Raw genomic sequence first — 21099 nt, 5'->3', positions numbered from 1 at the left:
AGGCAAATATGCCTTTGGCAGCAGGCCACAGTTGGCCAACAAAGAGGAGGAAAAGAGGAATCGAAAAGGCTGAGCCAGCGTGGGGTTGGCATATTGGCACTAGATTGACATAGGGGCCATAAAGAGTTATTGGGATGACTGGGATGCCATGGGCTGGCATGAATTGGCACTAAGTTGGCATGGAGGGTATGACAGACCATGGCAGGGGTGGGTGGGTGGGACATGAGGTGGCCTGAGTTGACATGCATGAGCATGGGGAGTATGTGAGTTGTGAGGGGCAAGGGCTTGAGGACTGTTTTTGATATTACATTCCTTACATTCTTTAAACAGCCCACCTCAGTACCCAGCAGCCCCTGTGGCTGCCCCCGCATTGTTTCCAGGTATGGTAGGCCCGACTCCATTTAGCACCCGCCCCCACCACAATGAAAATCTGACCGTCCAGGGCACTTTCTCCCAAGCTGGGTTTGCGGATTCGGGAATTTTCCCGAAAATTCAACGCATAGCATCTCACCCAGGTTAGCTAAGTTAAGGTCACTTAAGGAACTGGAGTGGGGGCAGGTAAAAGTTACATCCTATCCCTTTACAGCTCTGTGCTGCCTGAGCCATCCATTTTTTTTTACAGTTTCCAAATTTCCCGTTTGCCTTTCAATCCAAAATGAATTTGTTGCAATCATAACAATTAATAATAGTGTAATAATTAGAGTGCTTATATAATGGTATTGTGCTACATTCCAAAGAAAATTATAGTTTTGTACTATTTTTGTACATATATTTAAAATGAAATTCTATAAGCATTTTTATTGTATCAAATTTTATGGTCAGTTATAAAATACATTACAGAAAATAATGTTGTAACATTTCATTTCTTCAAAAAACAAACGCTAAAAGAATAATCTTGTCCAGATCCCAGTGCTGCACAAACAAAGCCATGCTTCATTCTTCAGAGGCTCTCATTGTTACTGCTGCTGTGTCTCTTTTATAGTTCTTCTTTGCAGTCATTTCCTGACTTCCTGATAGTAATTTCCTCTTACATACCAATGCCATGATTACAAAAAGGCAATCAGAATTTGCTTTAGATTAAGTGTGCATATGGATATTTTTTCTTTGTTTTTGATGAATTATCTCTTCATCTTCCCCAACAACCCCCCCACCCGCCCATCTCCCACCACAATAAGCATTGACTCTGTTACTTAGATTTAGGTCCATAAGCAATCTGAACATCTTATGTTCAGGAGTATGCCCAGTGACTAATTATCTAAGGACGTTACAATAAGACTCCCTTGTGATCTGGGTCACGCTCTTAAGTGCGCTGCTTCAATCTTTCTGAAGGCAGACTGAAATACCTGGTGGGATAAGGCCAGCTACAGATCATGAAACTTTTCAATTTAATTGAATGCACAGAGTAACAGAGATAATCAAAACTAACCTTGTTTCAACTAACCACAGAATCCACAAGGAAAGAAGAAGAAAATAACAAAGAAATGCCACAATGTCACTATTGGTAGACTCACCTAACTACTCCTGGTCAGTCTTCTGGTCCTAACCAGCCTTAGGCTTCAGATTAATGAGCTTAGCCTCAGTAGACCAACTTTTGTCCACAGCCTTAGCTAGATGACTTATTGCCCCTGAACCTCTTTGTCCCCTTTCTCTGTGTACCCATGCAGTGGGGGCTGTCCTTCTGACTAATATCTAGCTGAATGATTCAACAATAACCCTGTCAATAAAGCCAGCTACATTTTCTTGATTCCTTGTGTTTGTCTTAAAAATATCTTCTGTCACTCTCTAATGAATAAGGAACATCCTGGATTAATAATTCTGGAATAAGACAATTTTTACTGGCATCACCAGTAAGGCCAGCATTTGTTACCCATCCCAAATTACCCTGTGGCCTTTTTATAAACCTGTGTAAATTCACTTTGTTTTAAGGACAGGAGACACATGGGAACACCACCACCTGGAAGTTCCCCTCCAAGCATCCACCATCCTGACTTGGATATATATTGCCGTTCCTTCACTGTCACTGGGTCCAAATCCTGGAACTCCAATGCTAACAGCACTGTTGGTGTACCTACACCACAAGGACTGCAGTTCAAGAAGGTAACTCACCAGCACCTTCTCAAGGGCAATTAGGGGAGGGCAATCTGGCCTAGCCAGCGATGCCCACATCCCATGAATGAATAAAAAAATATTTAAACATGGCATATTCCCCTAGCCCTTTCCTTGACATAAACTGACAAACAATCTTGCTGAGTTCTTATTTTATGGATGCTGGCTGCCCTAAATTTAATCCAGTGAAAAACTAAGCCATAGCAACAACAAAGGTCTAGTGTTTGATTGCTAGTCCACGTTGATAGTACTACTGTCGGCCTCAGTGCCCTGGATTGGAGGCGGTAAAATCACCCAAGGGTAACGCTATCCAGTGACTTTTGCTGGAATTGCATTTTTGGCATGTCAGAAGAAGATAGGGTCAGAATTCAGTATAAAACTCCTGTTATTAAATAGCCTGCAAACAGCCACTATCTGGACTCATATCCTAAAGGTTTAATTTCTGTTATCTTGCTAGGTAAATTATTCTAAGCACATAACACAATTAACGGAAGGCACTTTCTGTGATATCTCCTAAATTTAATTTTCATTTATTTCTTTTTACACCTTTTGTTTCTACTTGGCTTATTTTGAAGTAATAATCTGGGTGTAGATTGAGAGTCAGTCTTTTAAAGAGAACAACTTTTCCCAGACCCTCTTGCTCACCCTCTCCAACTCAAACCAGGTGCACATGTAGCAGTGTAAAATCCATCTCTCTATTGACTAGTTCTTTGATGTAAGTTCCTCCAATTCATGGAGTTAGTAAGTGGTGTCATAGAATTGTCACCAGATGTAATTGTAAGCACTGCACATGTGCAACATGACGACCTTATGCACGCAGGTTCAAGGACAGAAAATAATGAGAAGAGATGTACTTTATGTTTGGAGCCATCCACCTGCTGTGAGTTGAAACTGAACAGTGGCATAACTGTAGAACAAAAAATTGACAGGAAAGAACAAATGCTTAATAAAATGCAATGTAAGGATAAAAGGCAAGGGAAGGCTCAAGCCTAAAATATTTTTAACTAAGATAGTAAAAGCTTTCATCTACGATTGCTGGAAATGTTTGTTCAGGTGCAGTGTCAACGAATAGCTTAGCGAAAAGCACATAGCCTAATTGAATTTCACAGTACTGTTTTGCTTACTTTCCATTTTATGAATCTGGTTAGCTGCTGCAGCCTAAATGAAGTTAATAATTATCATAATATTTGTAGAAAATGTAGACTGGGATGCAATAACTTATATATGAAAGTAGCATTCATATAGCGTATTATTACAAATTAGCAACAGCACCAGAATAAATTAATCAGGTTGCTAAAATTAGGTAATTAAATGTGGTAATAATTCAACACTTAGTGGTCATTGAATATTCTGAAATTTATTGCGTCAACCCCAGTTGGTTGTGCCATCTAGATTTGCTTTTGTTACTATCACAACTCTATTGGTTATTATGATCTGTATATTTTAATATTACCAGAACTGTTCCATTTTTTCAGTGTTCGTGTAAATATTGTCATTGGGATCAAACCTGTCATGTTTAATAATGATATAAAAGTATAATCTTTTCATGGTCACCTTTAGACTTTTAATGCCAGATTTTTATTGAATTCAAATTCCACCGCCTGCCTTGGCAGGATTCAAACCCGGATCTCCGGAGCATTACCCTGGGTCTCTGGATTACTAGTCCAATAACAATACCACTACGCCATCATCTCCCCTTGCTGTACAAAATGTTCCAGATCAATTGACGGACTTGAATTCTCTTACAAGTGTAACATTGCAGCTCTCTTGAAATTGCCAATTTTGACAAAACATTCTGGATATTTCGATGTCAGGTCATGAACTGAGGCAATGGGAATAGTTTTTGACGTTGAACTGCTGTGTGAGGTCTGCCTGATTCCATGAATTGTCACTAGTGTGAGGTCACGGCACGCCAGTAGACCTGTGATTGCCAGGCCTTTAGACTCCACGATGTAGAACATCTGTGATACCCAGGAAGATTGATTGTATTTACACTCCAGGGGAAGAATTTTCCCGTCGGCGAGCGGGGGTGGGGCCCGCTTGCTGACTTATAAAGTGATGTGCGGTGATGTCGGTGATCCTGACGGCACCGCTCGTCAATTAGATTGTCAGTTTGGCGCCCGCTGAACTGTCAAAGGTCTATTAAGGCCATTAACAAAGTAATTAAAGCTGTTAAGAATGCTGCCCGTCCAACCTTAAGGTTAGCGGGCAGGCGAAGAGCCCAGGCGGCCTTTATATTTTTTCTGAAACCTCATCCACGGGCGAGATGAGGTTTCATGAAGGGTTTATTAATTAAATAACATTTTTTGAAAAAATTAATGGACATGTCCCAGCTCATGTGACAGTTTCACATGAGGGGACATGTCCTTAAAATTTTTTTTCATCTTTATTCCATTTTTCAAAACTTAAACTAATCCCCTTGTGGCATCTCCATGCCTCAGGGAGATTTCTGCGTGAAAGCGCGCAGGCCCCGACTCAGGGAATCCCCCCGCCCGCACAGGGAGCGCTCAGTGCTTCCGGGTATGCATCATGCTGGGCGGGCCTTAATTGGCCCGCCCACGTAAAATGGCGGCACGCACCCGATCGAGTTCATGCTCGCTCCCGCCAGCCCCCACCAACCCCCCCGATGGGGGGAAATTTCTGTCCCAGGACTATGAACCTTGCACATGTAATTAGTGAACCTTTGTACACTGAAAGTTGCACAGTAGTAGGTTTCACCATGGCCTTCCGTGTCTGTGGATACATGTCTCAGAATTCACAGAGGTAGTACGTTGGCACTTGCTCCATGTCAATCTTGGCTAATTATGAATAGTTCCCGACTTTCTTCGCACACATAATTCAATTCTTGGCAAACACTTTGTCAGTCTGACGGTGTCTATGTTTTCTATGAGATTGACAGTGTGAAACGTGCTTATTGCTCTTTGTGTCATCGTGCACATCATCGTCATTTTCCAGTTTGCCAGTCACCTCGTATGTGTTTCTCACAGGATACTGGATGATCATTTTTATTGCTTGAATTACCATTGCATACAGTCTGACTGGATCAGTGCATGATTCTTTGTGGCTGCATCAGCCTTTGGTGCTGCCAATGGCCCTTTTCTGCCACAGGCCTTGCAGAATTTCTGGAAAGCTGAACATTTCCTTGATGCATGCAGAAGTTCATGCCTTCCAAATGGCTTGCTAAGTTTTGGGTGTTCTAGTGAATGCATCAACAATTGGGAACCTGTAAGCTTCATTGACCTGTGAGGATTGCTTCATATTTACAACCATCCTTGAGTAGCTCTTTGATACTATACGTTTTGGGCTTGTCTAGCAGATCTTTCTGGGAGTGGAGGTGATCAGAAACTCAACAATTCTGTCTGCTAGCTCTACATTTGCAAGATCATAGTACATATCCTTTTCTCTGCATCTGCTGACAAAGTGGTCTCTGGATTCTGTATGCTGTTGTCGAAATGACATGAACTCTAATCGATGAACATGCAAGTTTAATTTGATTCTGAACCGGTCTTTCTATATAGTCTGTATTTTTGGGGCGTCCTTTTGCTCTTCTGTTGTTAATCCTGATGTGTTGAGCCTGTGTAGACTTCTTTCCCAATCGCGAGTTGAATTTTTATGACGTGGTTGTTTGGTTCAGACACGCCTGAATCAAGAAATCATAGCTTTATACGCTGTTTAAACATTTTGAATTTGGATAGTAGGTCAGCTGAATCCCAATTCAAACTGGGGAGTTTTGTGGACATTTTGACAATATCCCTTTGACCTTTCTCCTTGTTTTATTCAGCTTATTGTTCAACAGCTCCCTGAGCTCCACCTATTATAATCGCAATCTTCTCCGGCCTGATATTCATAACAATTTATTTTTTGTTTTTTCCTGTTTGACTCTCCCTTGATTGCTGCCAATCCGGCCCACACCCTTGTCACTTGCCTTTCCCAACTGAGCTAACCGGGTGCTCGTCCTCTCGACATACATTCCCACTCACTGAACTGACTGGCTACACACTGCAATCCCACTACGGGGCGTCTGTTCTGCCCTTTGCTTGAGCACTGTGTCTTCTAAGCTTTTCTGTGCAGTCACCACGCTGTGATTTCAACACTCTCCGACGTTGTGACTTCGTTGTAATCTGACCAGAATGTTGAGGGTTGTCTCATGCCATGTAGCACGATCTAAGGCAGTTCACCATGTTGTACTTGTGCATAACCTTGCTGGCAGGCTGTTTGACCACCGCTGAACACCATGTTTTTTTTTATAATGATATAAAAGCATCAATCACCCATAACAGATTGGGTAAATGTGTTGTGGGTTAATTTATTTTGACTAAGCACATAAGAACATAAACATGTGGATAGAAAGGTTGAAGACATCAGAGCTGTGCTGTGCTCTGTTCACAGGCCTAAGTGAAATTAAGACTGTATCACATGACACACATCCCTTCTTGTGATGGCATGCTGCTATCCCTTAAAGGCATATTACATTGTATCACACCTTATCTTTGGTATAGGAGAAAATCAATATGAGATACTGAACCAATCAACTTCAGCTTCTCCTCAATATCCTGATATTAAATATTGCCTCCTCTACCATAGTGGGAAGACAGTTAAGCCATATATGTACTATATGTAAAATCTATTGTTGAAAAAATCCGACCAACTGTTGTCTTTCCTCTTGCACTCATATTGGTGTATTTGTTTGGGGAAAGACCATTTTGTTTTTCTTTGTATTTTATGCAATCTTTGGAAACAATGTTAATTATATTAATAGTCGCTACAACCATCATATAGTTGAGGTGACTTCTAGAATATTATAAGGCTCTTGCAAGGTTTAGAGCAGTTTCTTTGCAGAGTAAATTATAACTCTTACAGATTTTTTTTCATATCTTAATTAACCTGGCAGAATCTTGCATGTAATTTTACATTGGTATGGTAGTCATCATATGTTTTGACAAATCAAAACATTGACTATGTACCATAGATCTTTACCTTAAATATCCTGGTATATTTATCTATTAATAGCCTCCAATGTGAGTTATGCACGTACTCTAAGAATAATTCAGTTGTATTCATCAATCTCTTTTCAAAGAAGCATCTATATCTGTATGTTTTTTTAATTTCTCCCAATTTAAATTCCTTTCCATGGTAACACTCACCGGATGCCTTACTCAGGACCAAAGCAAATGATCTGATGGTTAAGGAGGGCTGTCACCAGTTTTTTTGCCATTTTTTCTCCCCCTCCAAAGCAGGATGGAGCAAGTAGTAAATGTAATTATTCAGTTAAATGTAATCACACTAAAATGAAAATTGTTCTTACATCCACTAAAGAATAAAGGACATTAAGGATTTCCACATCTTACGTTTCCACTTAACCTTGTGCAACTTTTTTCCATTCCTTCTCTTCCTCATCTGAAGTTGTTGACTGTTTGTTGGGCAATGACAGTGAACACCAGGCACCTCCACTAAATTGCCGAAGTAATATTTCTCATGTGTGATCCTAAACAGAAAGTGACAGTCTTAAAATGGGTGGATGAACATCAAACCGGAGCCTGACCCTATGGACTGAATTTTCACTGAGTCAGGATTAGTCGGGAGCCCTTCAAAAATGGCAGGCGCTCCCAATTCCAGGATTCACGACCCCATCACTGGGCTGTCTGATTTTTCGGAAGTGGCTTTAAAGGATGTGAATGATCCCTGTCAAAAAGCCACATCTGGCACTCCTGACCTGGCCGGCTCCATTGTGGAGATGGGCATGTCCAACCCCTCTGCAATTTGTATGGCGTCTGGCCAGGTTTTAAAGTGTCATGATTCACAGCCGCTCAGAGGAGTCTTCAACCCAAGTGTGCATGAGGGGACCTCCTAAAAGTTAAGTTCAAAAGGTTCTCCTCATGCGTCCCATGGCAAGGTGTGCCCCCTATGCAGCTCTTATGACCCGTCATGCCCCCAATGCTAAATTATGCCCCTACACCCACCACCCATAGCCCCTCACGCCCCCTATGCCAAACTATGGCATTTGCATACCCGTTGACCCACTATATACTGCAATTAACCATATAGTGACAATAGGATATGTAAAAAAAACAGTCTTAAAAAATGTAATTCATTCATTCATGCTATGTTAAAAAAAGTCATTTCACTACAAGACAATAAAAATGCCAATCATCCAAACCTATTTAAAGTGTCAATAACAGAAACTGCATGCCCTTAGAACTACTTGACCTTGTGTAAATAAACATTGTGAAATTGACTGCAGAGATCTGAGAGCCTGAGCTGTCAATCAAGCAACATTTTGGCAGGGGTTGCAGGGTGTGGGAGTAGGGACAGGAGGGTGGGCTCAGCTGTTTCCACAAGAGTAATGGTTGGGCTCTCATCCAAGCACACATAATGGGGCTTAGCTAAGAGCCTAGACATCCATTAAGCTTGTTGAAACAGCTGCACCCCAGAGAAAACATTGTTTGTTTCACAACTCAGGCTCTCTGATCCCTGTGGTCAATTTCACAATGTCTATTTATGCGAGGTTAAGTGGTTTTAAGGGCTTGTAGCTTTTGTTATTGATACCTTAAAAGGATCTGGATGATTGACACTTTTATTGCCTTGTAGTGAAATGACTTTTTTTAGCACAGTAGAAATTTATTAATTACTTTTTAAAAAGCTTTGTTTTTTACATACCCTACTGTCACTATTGGGTTCATTGGTTCTATACAGTATATAATGGATCAATGGGCATGGAAGCACCATAGCTTGGTATGTGGGCTACAAGGGGCCATAGAGGGTGAGTAGAGGGGCATAGCTTGGTAGAAAGGGGCATGAGGGGCCATGGAGGTAGGTAGGAGGCATAAGGTGGCATGGATGGAGTATGGGGAGTGTGTGGGGGGGAGGGGCTGAGGTCTGGAGGGCCTTAGTGTTTTAACTGTGACCATGCCACACAGTTCCAAGGTGGACCTTTTAAAAAAACCCAACTCAGCGCCTGTGGCTGCCTCCAACCTCTTTCCTGGGACGGCTGGCCCAACTCCTGCCTGCACCCACCCCACAACAATGAAGATCCCATCTTTAAGGGCACTTTCCCCCAAGCTTCGAGGGCCAAGCTGGAGATTTTCTCGACTCCCACTCCTAGCATTGAGAATGGATGTTCAGGACTATACCTCCACCCACTGTCCACTCGTGTATTTCCAGCAAGGGGCATTGAATAGCAATCAAAATCAGACAGCCTAGCTGATTGTCATCATCTGAACCCAGGGGGCTTCAGACCAATTGTTGCTTCCTTGCCATTCCTTTGCTGAAATCATCCAATTCACCACAACGGCAAATTAAACTAGAACCCGCCATTTTATATGGCTCTGCTGCTCACTGTCTGAAGCAACTGAGACATAATGGGACTTTACAGATAAAGCTCTACTGGATGTTATATGGAACAGTTTTATGAGTATCCTTTGGTTGAAAGGGATTTGTTGTAAAGTTACAGGAGGAGAAATTCATTCACATAGCATCACTTCAATGATATCAATGAAGAAAGGTGCGCAGGTAGCGGCCAGTGGTGCTGTCTGCTCTGGGTAATTGCTATAAATCTGCATAGCACTACTAGAAGAAGCACTATGCAAACAAATTTATTTCCTATGGTTTTTGAATGATCAATAGGATGCCTCATTAAACATTTAAGTCAAAAATAAGCTTCATATGCAAGTCCTAAGGAACAGATCCATTTTCTGTTGAAAGACAGGTCATGTGAATAAACAAGTTTAGATTTTAACGGGGTGAAATTGGTCTACACCAGCAGTGGGAAATGGGTTTGTAGCAAATCAGCAGCCTGTTAAATGCCATGCCAGTTTTATTCCCTTGGCTTGTAAAATATTGCCAAGGTTTTTAAATTGAAACCAATTAAAAGCAACAGTGAGATTAGGAAATGGGTCATTAAAAAGAGTTTGAACTATTGTGCTGTGAACTTCAGTGGAAAGAAGATCAGACATGATGATAAATTGGTTGCAGAATTGCTACCAGCTATTTCATGCTATGGCATGGACCAATTTCACCCACTAAGTTTTATTAAGCTCTAAACAAGCAGCTTCAATTAACTGTAGTAATGTGAATAGTGCAGCATTCATCTTAAAATAAGGATTATTTTTAAGCAAGTAGTTCAAATTGTAATTAATAATTTGGAGTGGTGTTTTAAGAACAGGAAAACAGCACTCAGGTCACTGTCAGTAAATTTATGTACAAGATTTGCACCATCCTATTTTGATGCCAGCTTCTGGAAACTTCCCGAACTGGCAGGCTCGTCTCCTGTAAAAAGTTCCCACCCACCATATTTTCATGTTGGAAAGGTTGGGGTGGGATAGAGTCGGGATGGCCATCTCTAGAGGCAGGCCCAAGCCAGCAATGGAGGTGGGCAGATGGTGAGGCCGGCAGCCTAGAACATACCTCCATTTACTGGAACATTGGTCCAGTTTTTATGATAAGCACTAGGCTCTCAAGCCCTCACCCCTCAACCCTCTCCACCCACCCCACATGCCCCCTCATATTCTCCATGCCCTCCAAAGCCCTCTCATACCCCCCTTTCCCCTGATACCCCCATGCCGCCTCATAATCCCCAGCGCCCAAAGCACAGATGCCCCTATACCCCTTCATATTCCCTATGCTCCCTCCATGGTCCCTCCATTGTCATTCACCTGGTACCCACTACAACCCGACCTCAGGGGTCATGTCTTTGAAATGGAGATGAAAAAAGTAAACTTCCAACAATAATACAGCTGTCACTAAATCACACTTCATTCTGGGAAAACTCTCCTTTGAAAACCCATTCAAAAATGTAAACCCACTCAAGTTATCAACCTGTTGCAAAAACAAACATCTGTTTCACTAACCATATCAAAGACAGACCTTTTAATAACCTCTTAAAACTGTCAATCAAAAGGTAAACACATTGCTGCTCAGATAAGTGGTTTTAGAACTTTTGAAACCCAGCCAAGGATTCATAATGTGCTTGGCTGTACAAAGAAACCCGGGGAAATGTAATCGATACAGTCTATTGAAACTGAAAAACCAGGTGGCCTATTTTTTCTAAGCTATACCAGTTGTCCTGTCAATCACAGTAGTCCAGGAGCAGGTGATTTTATTTCCTCTAATGAAAGCTGCTGAAGGGCCTTTTTCAATTTAAAAACACTAATGGCATTAACATCATGTCAGATCATTACATTAGAGATCTCAAGCAGTGTTTTCTTCAGTTTTTAATGTATGAGTGTACTTTCTTAATTGGAAAACTATTCTGATATTTTAAAAATTGAAATATAAATATTTTTTATACTTACACAATGCTGATCGACATAGTGGTCAAATTACCTTTGCAGGACAGAGCCTATAATCAATCACTTCAGTAAAAACACAGCTACCTTACAATATAGCATCTAACTATTGGAACTGAAAGAACATTTTTTTTTGTATTTCAAAGGCTGTCAATGAAAGTTCCAGGAGCAGGTGGCTTTTTTATTTGGTTCCCCACTTGGGACAGGGATTTCCTCATGGTTCACGTTTGCTCTGAGAAGCTGTAAATCATGTCTACCTACAGAAGGGGACTGTCTTCACCAGAATTGCAGGAAGAGTTTAAACTGCTGACCCCAGCAATGGAGCCGGCAAAGATGAGAGTGCTGCATGCAGGTGGGCTACCTGCACCTTTATCTCATACAGGTGAAAATAGCCAGAAATGGGAATGGGGAGGGGGCTGAAATTCCAGAATTGGGTCCCGCCCACCGTTCTTAAAAGACTCCTGAGTCAATTATCGGAGAAAATCCAAGCCTGTATCTTTCATCTTCCCTTCTTCATGCACGTTTACATCAAGTTTGCACTCCTGTCTAAATTAGGATATCTTTCACAGACCATTTACAATTATGATTGGATGGGAACAGTACAATGGCTGAAAATGCCAATGAGTTGAATAAAATTATGAAAGGTAACATTTCAACAATCAGTTTTAAACTGCCATTTAAGAGTATTCAGTGTAAGGGAAAGAGAAATTCCGGTTTAACTTAACTCATTTCATATGAATTCCTGGTAAATAGGCTACTTCTAACATAGGCTACTCCTGTGGGTGGTATAGGATTCACTTTTCTCTTTAAAGAATTAGTGCACTTTATTTTATAATCAATATGGCTGAGGATTTCAGATAATATGTTATTTGCAATTAAAACACATGCACTGTTCCTGTAGTCCTGTGAAACTTGGTTTAACAGAAGTTCAATAATTTAATTTATTATTTTAAAACTGACCACGAATATGGAATATGTTTACTTTACTGAGGACCTCACATTTTTCAATGGAATATATTTTGTCTAGCAAAGTAAGCTAAGCATTGAAGGAGGTATTTAAAATTGTTATAACTGAAGGAACCTATATTGTAGCCAAACAGCAACTCTTATTCCTTTATTTTCACAGGTGTTGTTTGCAGTTTTATCGGCATTCACAAATAGCATTGCACATCATCGTTGAAATGTTGAAACATTTGCATGAGAAAAAATACGGTTCATGATATGCAATATTTTCCTTTAAGGGTCACTGCTACTACCATGGTCACGTGCAAGGATATTCTCAATCTACTGTCAGCCTCAGCACTTGTTCTGGTCTCAGGTATGAATTAAACCCTTTTCAATTTGCAATGCATAATTAGAAATGGGACCATTTCTGCTTTGGGTGCATGTGCTAAGTTGATCACCATCAACCCTGATTTTCACCACTTTCCTAACTAAAAAATCTGTTTGTGGAACACTGTTTTATCCCTAGACTTTTTGGTTTAATTGGCCATGGATAGATTGAGATCAAAAGGGCAGGGAATTGACCTACTCTAAGATACACAAGGGCCTGTCTTCTTTAATTTCACCCCCACTGAAGAGAGGTGCATGAACTTCACATTGTGATCACTAAAACAATGCAGATGAGATTTGGTATTCATTGGACTGGAAGTTGAAGTGGTCAGCCCGATATTTAAGATTCTTTTTAAAAATCCTGTTTTTTATTTTATATGTGGTTTCATGTTTCATGGGTTGGAGTATGAATCTGATTTTCAAAACTTGCTTAACTTTTGAAGTTAAAAGTGTTGAAAGGCAGCTGAAGATTTATTTTATATATGTTTATATATATTTGTGTATATATATATATTGAGTCATAGAGGTCTACAGCATAGAAAAAGGCCCTTCAGCTCCTCGGGTCTGTGCCGGTCAAACAAGTACCTAACTATTCTAATCCCATTTCTAGCACCAGGCCCATTGCCTTGTATGCCATATGCCTGCTTAGTACTTCCCCTTACCAGTGCTGCTGTGCCAACTTCAGTGCACTTGCTGGTAACCTGCAGAGAGTATCAATAATAATGGAGTCCACATTTGATGCTAATGAAATAGGTTTTATATTTTCATATTCATGCACTTGGAGTAAAATTTGGAGCCTTTGGGTCAGGTTTTTGCAGAGTCGGGAAGGGGCTGAGGTTTAAATCATACAGGAGGGAAAACTGAACTCAGCAGGGCTATTTGAACTTGGTGCTGAGTTCAAACAGAATGCATTTTGGCTGGTTCAAAGGCCTTAATCCACAATGTGGGAATCACAAATTGATGCAGTAAACATAAACACTCTTGAAGGATGGATAAGATCTGTTTAAATGTCGTGATCTGAAGATTCTTAAATCCCCTGCTCTTTAAACATGAAAAAAAGCAGACTGAAATTGTCAGTGAGAGTTTAAAAAAAAGACCATCTGCCAGACTGTTTTGATTGGCAGCCCTTTTGGTGTATGTTAGGGGAAAAAAATCATCTGGCCATGTAATTTCAATTGCATTCTTTGTTAACATTTCCCTAAGGGCCAGTATTTGACATTATTAATGATTGGCTGAGTTTCAAAAGCTACAAAAAGGGTTATCTCAGCAGCAGGTTCTGAGTTAACAGTATGATTGACAGTTTAAAGAGGCAGTTAAAGGATAAGTTGTTTTTGATGTGGGGGACTGAATAGAAGTGTGTTTGTTTTTATAAGAGATTAACCACTTGAGGAGATTTAAAGCTTTCATAAATGGGTTTCATAAATGGGAGATTTTTCACTATCAAGTGTGTAGATGTGAGATCTGTATGAGATTGTGAGAATTTTATTTTCCATTTCCACATGGCCACTGACTTCTGCCCATGGTGGATACTGGGTGAGTGGTTATGCAAGTGGGATTGGGGTATGAGGGGACATGGAAGTGAGTGGGAGGCATGACTTGGCATAGAGATGGCATGAGGGCATGAGGGGCCATGGGAAGCGGGTGGGGGGGTGGTGAGAGTTTGTGAATGGTGAGGGCTAGAGGGCCTAACATCATCAAAAATAACTGTGAAAAAGTCCCACAGAACTGAGGTGGGCCTTCTAACTAGCCTTCCCATCAACACTCACCCATCCTCATGGCTCTGCTTCTGGGGTTAGTGGGTTCTAATTCAATTTTGTCCTGCTTCCCCGGAGGGAAAATTGGGCCTAACAGAGCCCTTTAAGCCAAGATGGGTCTGCCAAATAAGGACATTTCCCTACTTAAGCTATCCACCTCAGAAGCAAAAATCGGGCCCTTAATGTCATGTATGTCCAGTGAGGCTTTATAAATAAAATTTGCTGTTTTTGAAACAAAAGGAAACAATTGTCCGCTATTCAGAATCAACCCATGCTGTATTTTTTATTGATCATGACATTCCACTGAAATATAAATCACATTATTCAAAAACATATGCAAAATATCTACTGCGCGGAAATGCCTTGTTTTACAACACTGACCTGTTCAAAATCAAAGAAATTTTTTAAAGTTTACCGAATTAGCCTGTTTTGCATCATATTTGTTTATGATATTCTAACAGTAAATGAAATGCTGAGTGGTCCAACATATAGAAGATGGATCCCAATGTTTTGATAAAATACTTGGACCCTTTTGGGGTTTTTTTAATTCGTTCATGGGATGAGTGTCGCTGCTGGGCCAGCATTTATTGCCCATCCCTAATTGCCCTTGAGAAGGTGGTGGTGAGCCACTTTCGTGTGGTGTAGGTACACCTACAGTGCTGTTAGGGAGGGAGTTCTAGGATTTTGACACAGTGATAGTGAAGGAAGATATAGCACCATGGCAAGGTATAAGGACCACACAAGCTTCTCTGATTTTCTCGTGTGCACTTCTATTAATGCTGCCAACAATATTTTGCAACTAACTACACCAAGGCTGCAGTTATGCTACTGATATTAGGCTCTAAACATTATCTGCACAGTGCACTACCCAACCAATAGAACTGATCTCAGTGACAAGGGAGCTCTAAATATGCTCCACTCCATAGGGAGCTTTTTAAAAAAATCTTTTGAAAGCAGGTGTGTTGCTTCTAATTCTTGTCACTGTAAGAGAGAAGTGAATTTGCACTTTTCACAGGATGCCCAACGCACTGACTTGGGACTTGGGAATGTGAGTTTGCATGTTGCTGGACTTACGCTGAACCTGCTGCAAAGTCCAAGCTTTGTGAAGCCACCTACTAGTGAGGGGCTTTCAAGCTGGCTGATCTGATCCCTAATTTATACTACCAATTTTGCACTGATCTAATAGAAGTAATATAATTGCATCCTAATAATAAATAGATTAAGGGGAGGTGATGGTATAGTGGTATTGTTGCTGGACCAGAGACCAGAATAATGCTCTGGGGACCTGGGTTCAAATCCCACCGCAGCAGATGGTGGAATTTGAATTCAGTAAAAATCTGGAATTAAAAGTCCAATGATGTCAGTTGTTGTAAAAACCCATCTGGTTCACTAATGCCCCTTTAGGGAAGGAAATCTGTCATCCTACATGTGACTCCAGACCCTCAGCAATGTGGTCGATTCTTAAACGGCCTAGCAAGCCACTCACTTGTAACAAGTCGCTACAAAGACACAAAAAATGAATGAAACAGGACAGACCCGGCATTGAGGAACCGACAACGGCAATTGTAATCCTGTCAACCCTGCAAAGTCCTCCTAGTGCCAAAATTGGAAAATCTGTCTCACAGACTAGTCAAGCAACAGCCTGACATAGTCATCCTCATGGAATTATACCTGACAAATAATGTCCCAGACTCCGCCATCACCATGAGGTGGTGGCATAGTGTATATAGGCAGGAGGGAGTTGCACTGAGAGTCCTCAACATCGACTCTGGACCCCATGAAGTCTCATGGCATCAGGTTAAGAGTGGCTCGGAAGCACCACAACTGACCGGGCTGGCAGAGTCCTAAATGGCATAGCTGCTAGACTGGGTCTGCAGCAGGTAGTGAGGGAAAAACATACTTGACCTCATCCTCATCAGCCTGCCTGCTGCAAATGCATCTGTCCATGACAGTATTGGCAGGAGTGACCACCGCACAGTCATTGTGGAGACAAAGTGCTGCCTTCACATTGAGGATACCCTCCATTGTGATGTGTGCTAAATGGGATAGATTTCAAACAGATCTAGCAACTCAAGACTGGGCATCCTTATGGCATTATGGGCCATCAGCAGCAGCAGAATTTGTACAATCTGTAACCTCATGGCCTGGAAAATCCCCAACGCTACCATTATCATCAAGCCAGGGGATCAACCTTGGTTCATTGAAGAGTGCAGGAGGGCATGTCAGGAGCAGCACCAGGCATATCTAAAAATGAGGTGTCAACCTGATGAAGCTATAAAACAGGACTACCTACAGCAAGTGATAAACAGAGCTAAGCAATCCAACCAACGGATCAGTTCTAAGCTCTGCAGTCCTGCCACATCCAGTCATGAAACGTGGTGGACAATTAAACAACTCACTGAAGGAGGTGGCTCCATAAATATCCCCATCCTCAATGATGGAGGAGCCCAGCACAGCAGTGCAAAAGATAAGGCTGAAACATTCGCAACTAACTTCAACCAGAATTGTCGAGTGGATGATCCATCTTGGTCTCCTCCGGATGTCCCCAGCATCACAGATGCCAGTCTTCAGCCAATTTGAATCACTCCACATGATATCAAGAAATGGCTGAAGGTACTGGATACTGCAAAAGCTATAGGTCCTGACAACATTCTGGCAATAGTACTGAAGACTTGTGCTCCAGAACTTGCTGCGCCCCTAGTCAAGCAGTTCCAGTTCAGCTACAACACTGGTTATGTGGAAAATTGCCCAGGTATGTTCTGTACACAAAAAGCAGGACAAATCCAACCCGGCCAGTTACTGCCCCATCAGTCTACTCTCCATCATCAGTAAAGTAAAAATGGGGTCATCAACAGTGCTATCAAGGGGCACTTGTTTAGCAATAACCTGCTCACTGATGCCCAATTTGGGTTCCGCCAGGGCCACTCAGCTCCTAACCTCATTACAGCCTTGGTTCAAACATGGACAAAAGAGCTGAACTCCCAAGGTGAGGTGAGAGTGACATCAAGGCTGCATTTGACTGAGTGTGGCATCAAGGAGACCTAACAAAACTGGAGTCAGTGGGAATCAGGGAGAAAACTCTCCGCTGGTTGGAGTCATATCGAGCACAAAGGAAGATGGTTGTAGTTGTTGGAGGTCAGTCATCTCAACTCCAGGACATCACTGCAGGAGTTCCTCAGGGTAGTGTCCTAGGCCCAACCATCTTAAGCTGCTTCATCAATGACCTTCCTTCCACCATAAGGTGGGGATGTTTGCTGATGATTGCACAATGTTCAGCACCATTCGTGACTCCCCAGATACTGAAGTAGCCCATGTCCAAATGTTGCAAGACCTGGACAATATCCAGGCTTAGGCTGACAAGTGGCAAGTAACATCCGTGCCACACAAGTGTCAGGCAATGACCATCTCCAACAAGAGAGACTCCAGCCATCGCCCCTTGATGTTCAATGGCATTACCATCACTGATTCCCCCACTATCAACATCCTGGCAGTTACCATTGACCAGAAACTGAACTGGTCTAGCCATATAAATACTGTGGCTACAAGAGCAGGTCAGAGGCTAGGAATTGTGTGACGAGTAACTCACCTTCTGACTCCCCAAAGCTTGTCCACCATCTGCAAGGCACAAGTCAGGAGTGTGATGGAATACTCCCCACTTGCCTGGATGAGTACAGTTCCTACAATACTGAAGAAGCTGGACACCATCCAGCACAAAGCAGTCCACTTGATTGGGACCACATCCACAAACATTCACTCCCTCCACCACCGACACACAATAGCAGCAGTGTGTACCATCTACAAGGTTCAGAGCAGGAATTCACCAAGGCTCCTTAGACAGCACCTTCCAAACCCATGACCGCTACCACCTAGAAGGACAACAGCACCACCACCTGGAATTTCCCCTCCAAGTCACTCACCATCCTGACTTGGAAATATATTGCCATTCCTTTATTGTCTCTGGGTCAAAATCCTGGAATTCCCTTCCTAACAGCACTGTGGGTCTACCTACACCACATGGACTGCAATGGTTCAAGAAGGCAGCTCACAACCACCTTCTCAAGGGCAACTAGGGATGGGCAATAAATGCTGGCGCAGCCAGCGAACCCCACATTCCATGAATGAAAAAGAAAATTAACACTGGCTTAACTAAGACTACCCAGAATATATTGCCAGGATGGTCACCACCCTTCTAACATTGCCTACATTAACAAAAGCTGCTTGTTAATCAAGTCATTGTATGAATACTGCTTACACTAGTAGTTAATGGTTAACATTTCAGTCATCCAGGCTACTTCCTTTGTAAACATTTTGGCAACATATTTATACTTAATAGTCCTTGATTCATTACAAAATGGTTTATTAAATTAATTTGGTATTGAATATCATGTTGACTATAAGTTTAACGAGCTAAGTTATTGACAGTCACCAGTGTTACGATCTCCCAGAAATTAACTGATGGAACTGTGCCACAGGATTTCATGTTGTTTAACAAAAACAAACTTTCTTGTGTTATATAAAGGAATTAACCAAAGTAAACTTTTTTTTACTTAAAACTATAACTTACAGAGGGTTATGCTATAAAGTCAGTTCTACTTTTTACTTCCCCCCCCAAGAGCTGAACTCCCGAGATGAGGTGAGAGTGACTGCCCTTGACATGAAGGCTGCATTTGACCGAGTGTGGCATCAAGGAGCCCTAGCAAAACTGGAGTCAATGGGAATCAGGAGGAAAACTCTCCACTGGTTGGAGTCATACCTAGCACAAAACAAGAGGGTTATGGTTGTTGAAGGTCAGTAATCTGAGCTGTAGGACATTACTGCAGGAATTCCTCGGGGTAGTGTCCTCGGCCCAACCATCTTCAGCTGTTTCATCAATAACCTTCCCTCCATCATAAGGTCAGAAGTGGAGATGTTCGCTGATGATTGCTCAATGTTCAGCACCATTCACGACTCCTCAGATACTGAAGCAGTCCTTCCAGCCCACAACCACTACCATCTAGAAGGATAAGGGCAGCAGATAGATGGTAATACCACTACCTGGAAGTCCCCCTCCAAGTCACTCACCATCCTGACTTGGAAAGATATCACCGTTCCTTCACTGTCACTGGGTCAAATCCTGGAATTCCCTTCCTAACAGCACTGTGGGTGAACCTACACCACATGGAACTGCAGCGGTTCAAGAAGGCAGCTCACAACCACTTTCTCAAGGGCAACCAAGGATGGGCAATAAATGCTGGCCCAGCCAGTGAAGCCCACATGGCATGAATGAATAAAAAGAAATATCCAAGTGCAGCAGGACCTGGACAGTATCCAGGCTTGGGCTGACAAGTGGCAAGTAACACTTGTGCCACACAAGTGCCAGGCAATGACCATTTCCAACAAGAGAGAATCTAACCATCTCCCCTTAACGTTTAATGGCATTACCATCACTGAATCCCCCACTATCAACATCCTGAGGGTCACAAATAACCAGAAACTGAACTAGACTAGCCATATAAATACTGTGGCTACAAGAGCAGGTCAGAGGCTAGGAATAGTGATGAGTAACTCACCTCCTGACTCCCAAATCCTGTCCACCACCTACAAGCATAAGTCAGGAGTGTGATGGAATAATCACCACTTGCCTAATGTGTGTAATTCCACCAACACTCGAGACGTTTAACACCATCCAGAACAAAGCAGCCCACTTGATTGGCACCACATCCACAAACCTTCACTCTTTCAACACACAGTAGCAGCAGTGTGTACCATCTACAAGATGCACTGCAAGAATTCACCAAGGCTCCTTAGACAGCACCTTCCAAACCCACAAACACTACCATCTAGAAGGATAAGGGCAGCAGGTAGATGGGAACACTGCCACCTGGAAGTTCCCCTCCAAGTAACTCACCATCCTGACTTGGAAATATATCACCATTCCTTCACTATCACTGGAACTCAAAATCCTGGAACTCCCTTCCTAACAGCACTCTAGGTGTACCTACACCACATGGACTGCAACAGTTCAAGAAGGCAGCTCATCATCACCTTCTCTAGGGCAATTAGACATGGACAATAAATGCTGGCCCAGCCAGCGAAGCCCACTTCCTGTGAATGAGTAAACAAAAAGAGTTCCCTCATTTTACTAAATCTTTAAGGTTCATTCATTTTCCTGGACCAACTCAGAAGTATACCATCACTCTCTGAAATTCACTCTGATTTCTCTTCAGTGTTCCAGCTATTCGTCAAGGTATAGGATTTCATAGGGCTCTTTCCATTAGCTCTTCAGCTTAAATCCCACAGCTCCAGCATGGACCTCCCTGTGACTCCTGCGATTGAATGTCAGTCAATTGAACTTTTGCACAAGTGTAAGTGTAGTGCAAAAATAGTGCTGTTCCATATGTAAATGAGCAAAAGATCACCAACAGCCTCATGAAACTGATAACTCAAGAACAACTCTTGTGAAAACAAAGTTACTCAGGCTTCATAACTGCAGAGATTCTATAGAGAACTAGTGTTTCAGGCCAGAACTGATAAAAACCTGAAATGCTGGGCTGAATTTTATCACAAAATAATAAGTCCTGCTTCTGGAAACAAAAGTCGAACCTGACCTCCGCCCCGGGCGGCATTTTTCCAGTGGCAGCTAA

General features: G+C 42.1%; 1 protein-coding gene across 3 annotated transcripts in view; it reads left to right on the top strand.

The window, feature by feature from the left end:
- The window catches only part of LOC121290177 (disintegrin and metalloproteinase domain-containing protein 12-like), a 450435-nt gene that overhangs the window by 274804 nt on the left and 154532 nt on the right, over positions 1-21099 (top strand). For all 3 annotated transcript variants that reach the window (XM_041210433.1, XM_041210431.1, XM_041210430.1), the window contains exon 5: positions 12632-12708. In XM_041210433.1, coding sequence (XP_041066367.1) covers positions 12632-12708 — 77 coding nt within the window. The remainder of the gene's footprint in view (positions 1-12631; positions 12709-21099) is intronic.

This window comes from Carcharodon carcharias, chromosome 17 (assembly GCF_017639515.1).
Source record: "Carcharodon carcharias isolate sCarCar2 chromosome 17, sCarCar2.pri, whole genome shotgun sequence".
Lineage (NCBI taxonomy): Eukaryota > Metazoa > Chordata > Chondrichthyes > Lamniformes > Lamnidae > Carcharodon > Carcharodon carcharias.
The sequence above is the reverse complement of the archived record's forward strand: the minus strand, read 5'-3'. Positions and strand labels throughout refer to the sequence as shown.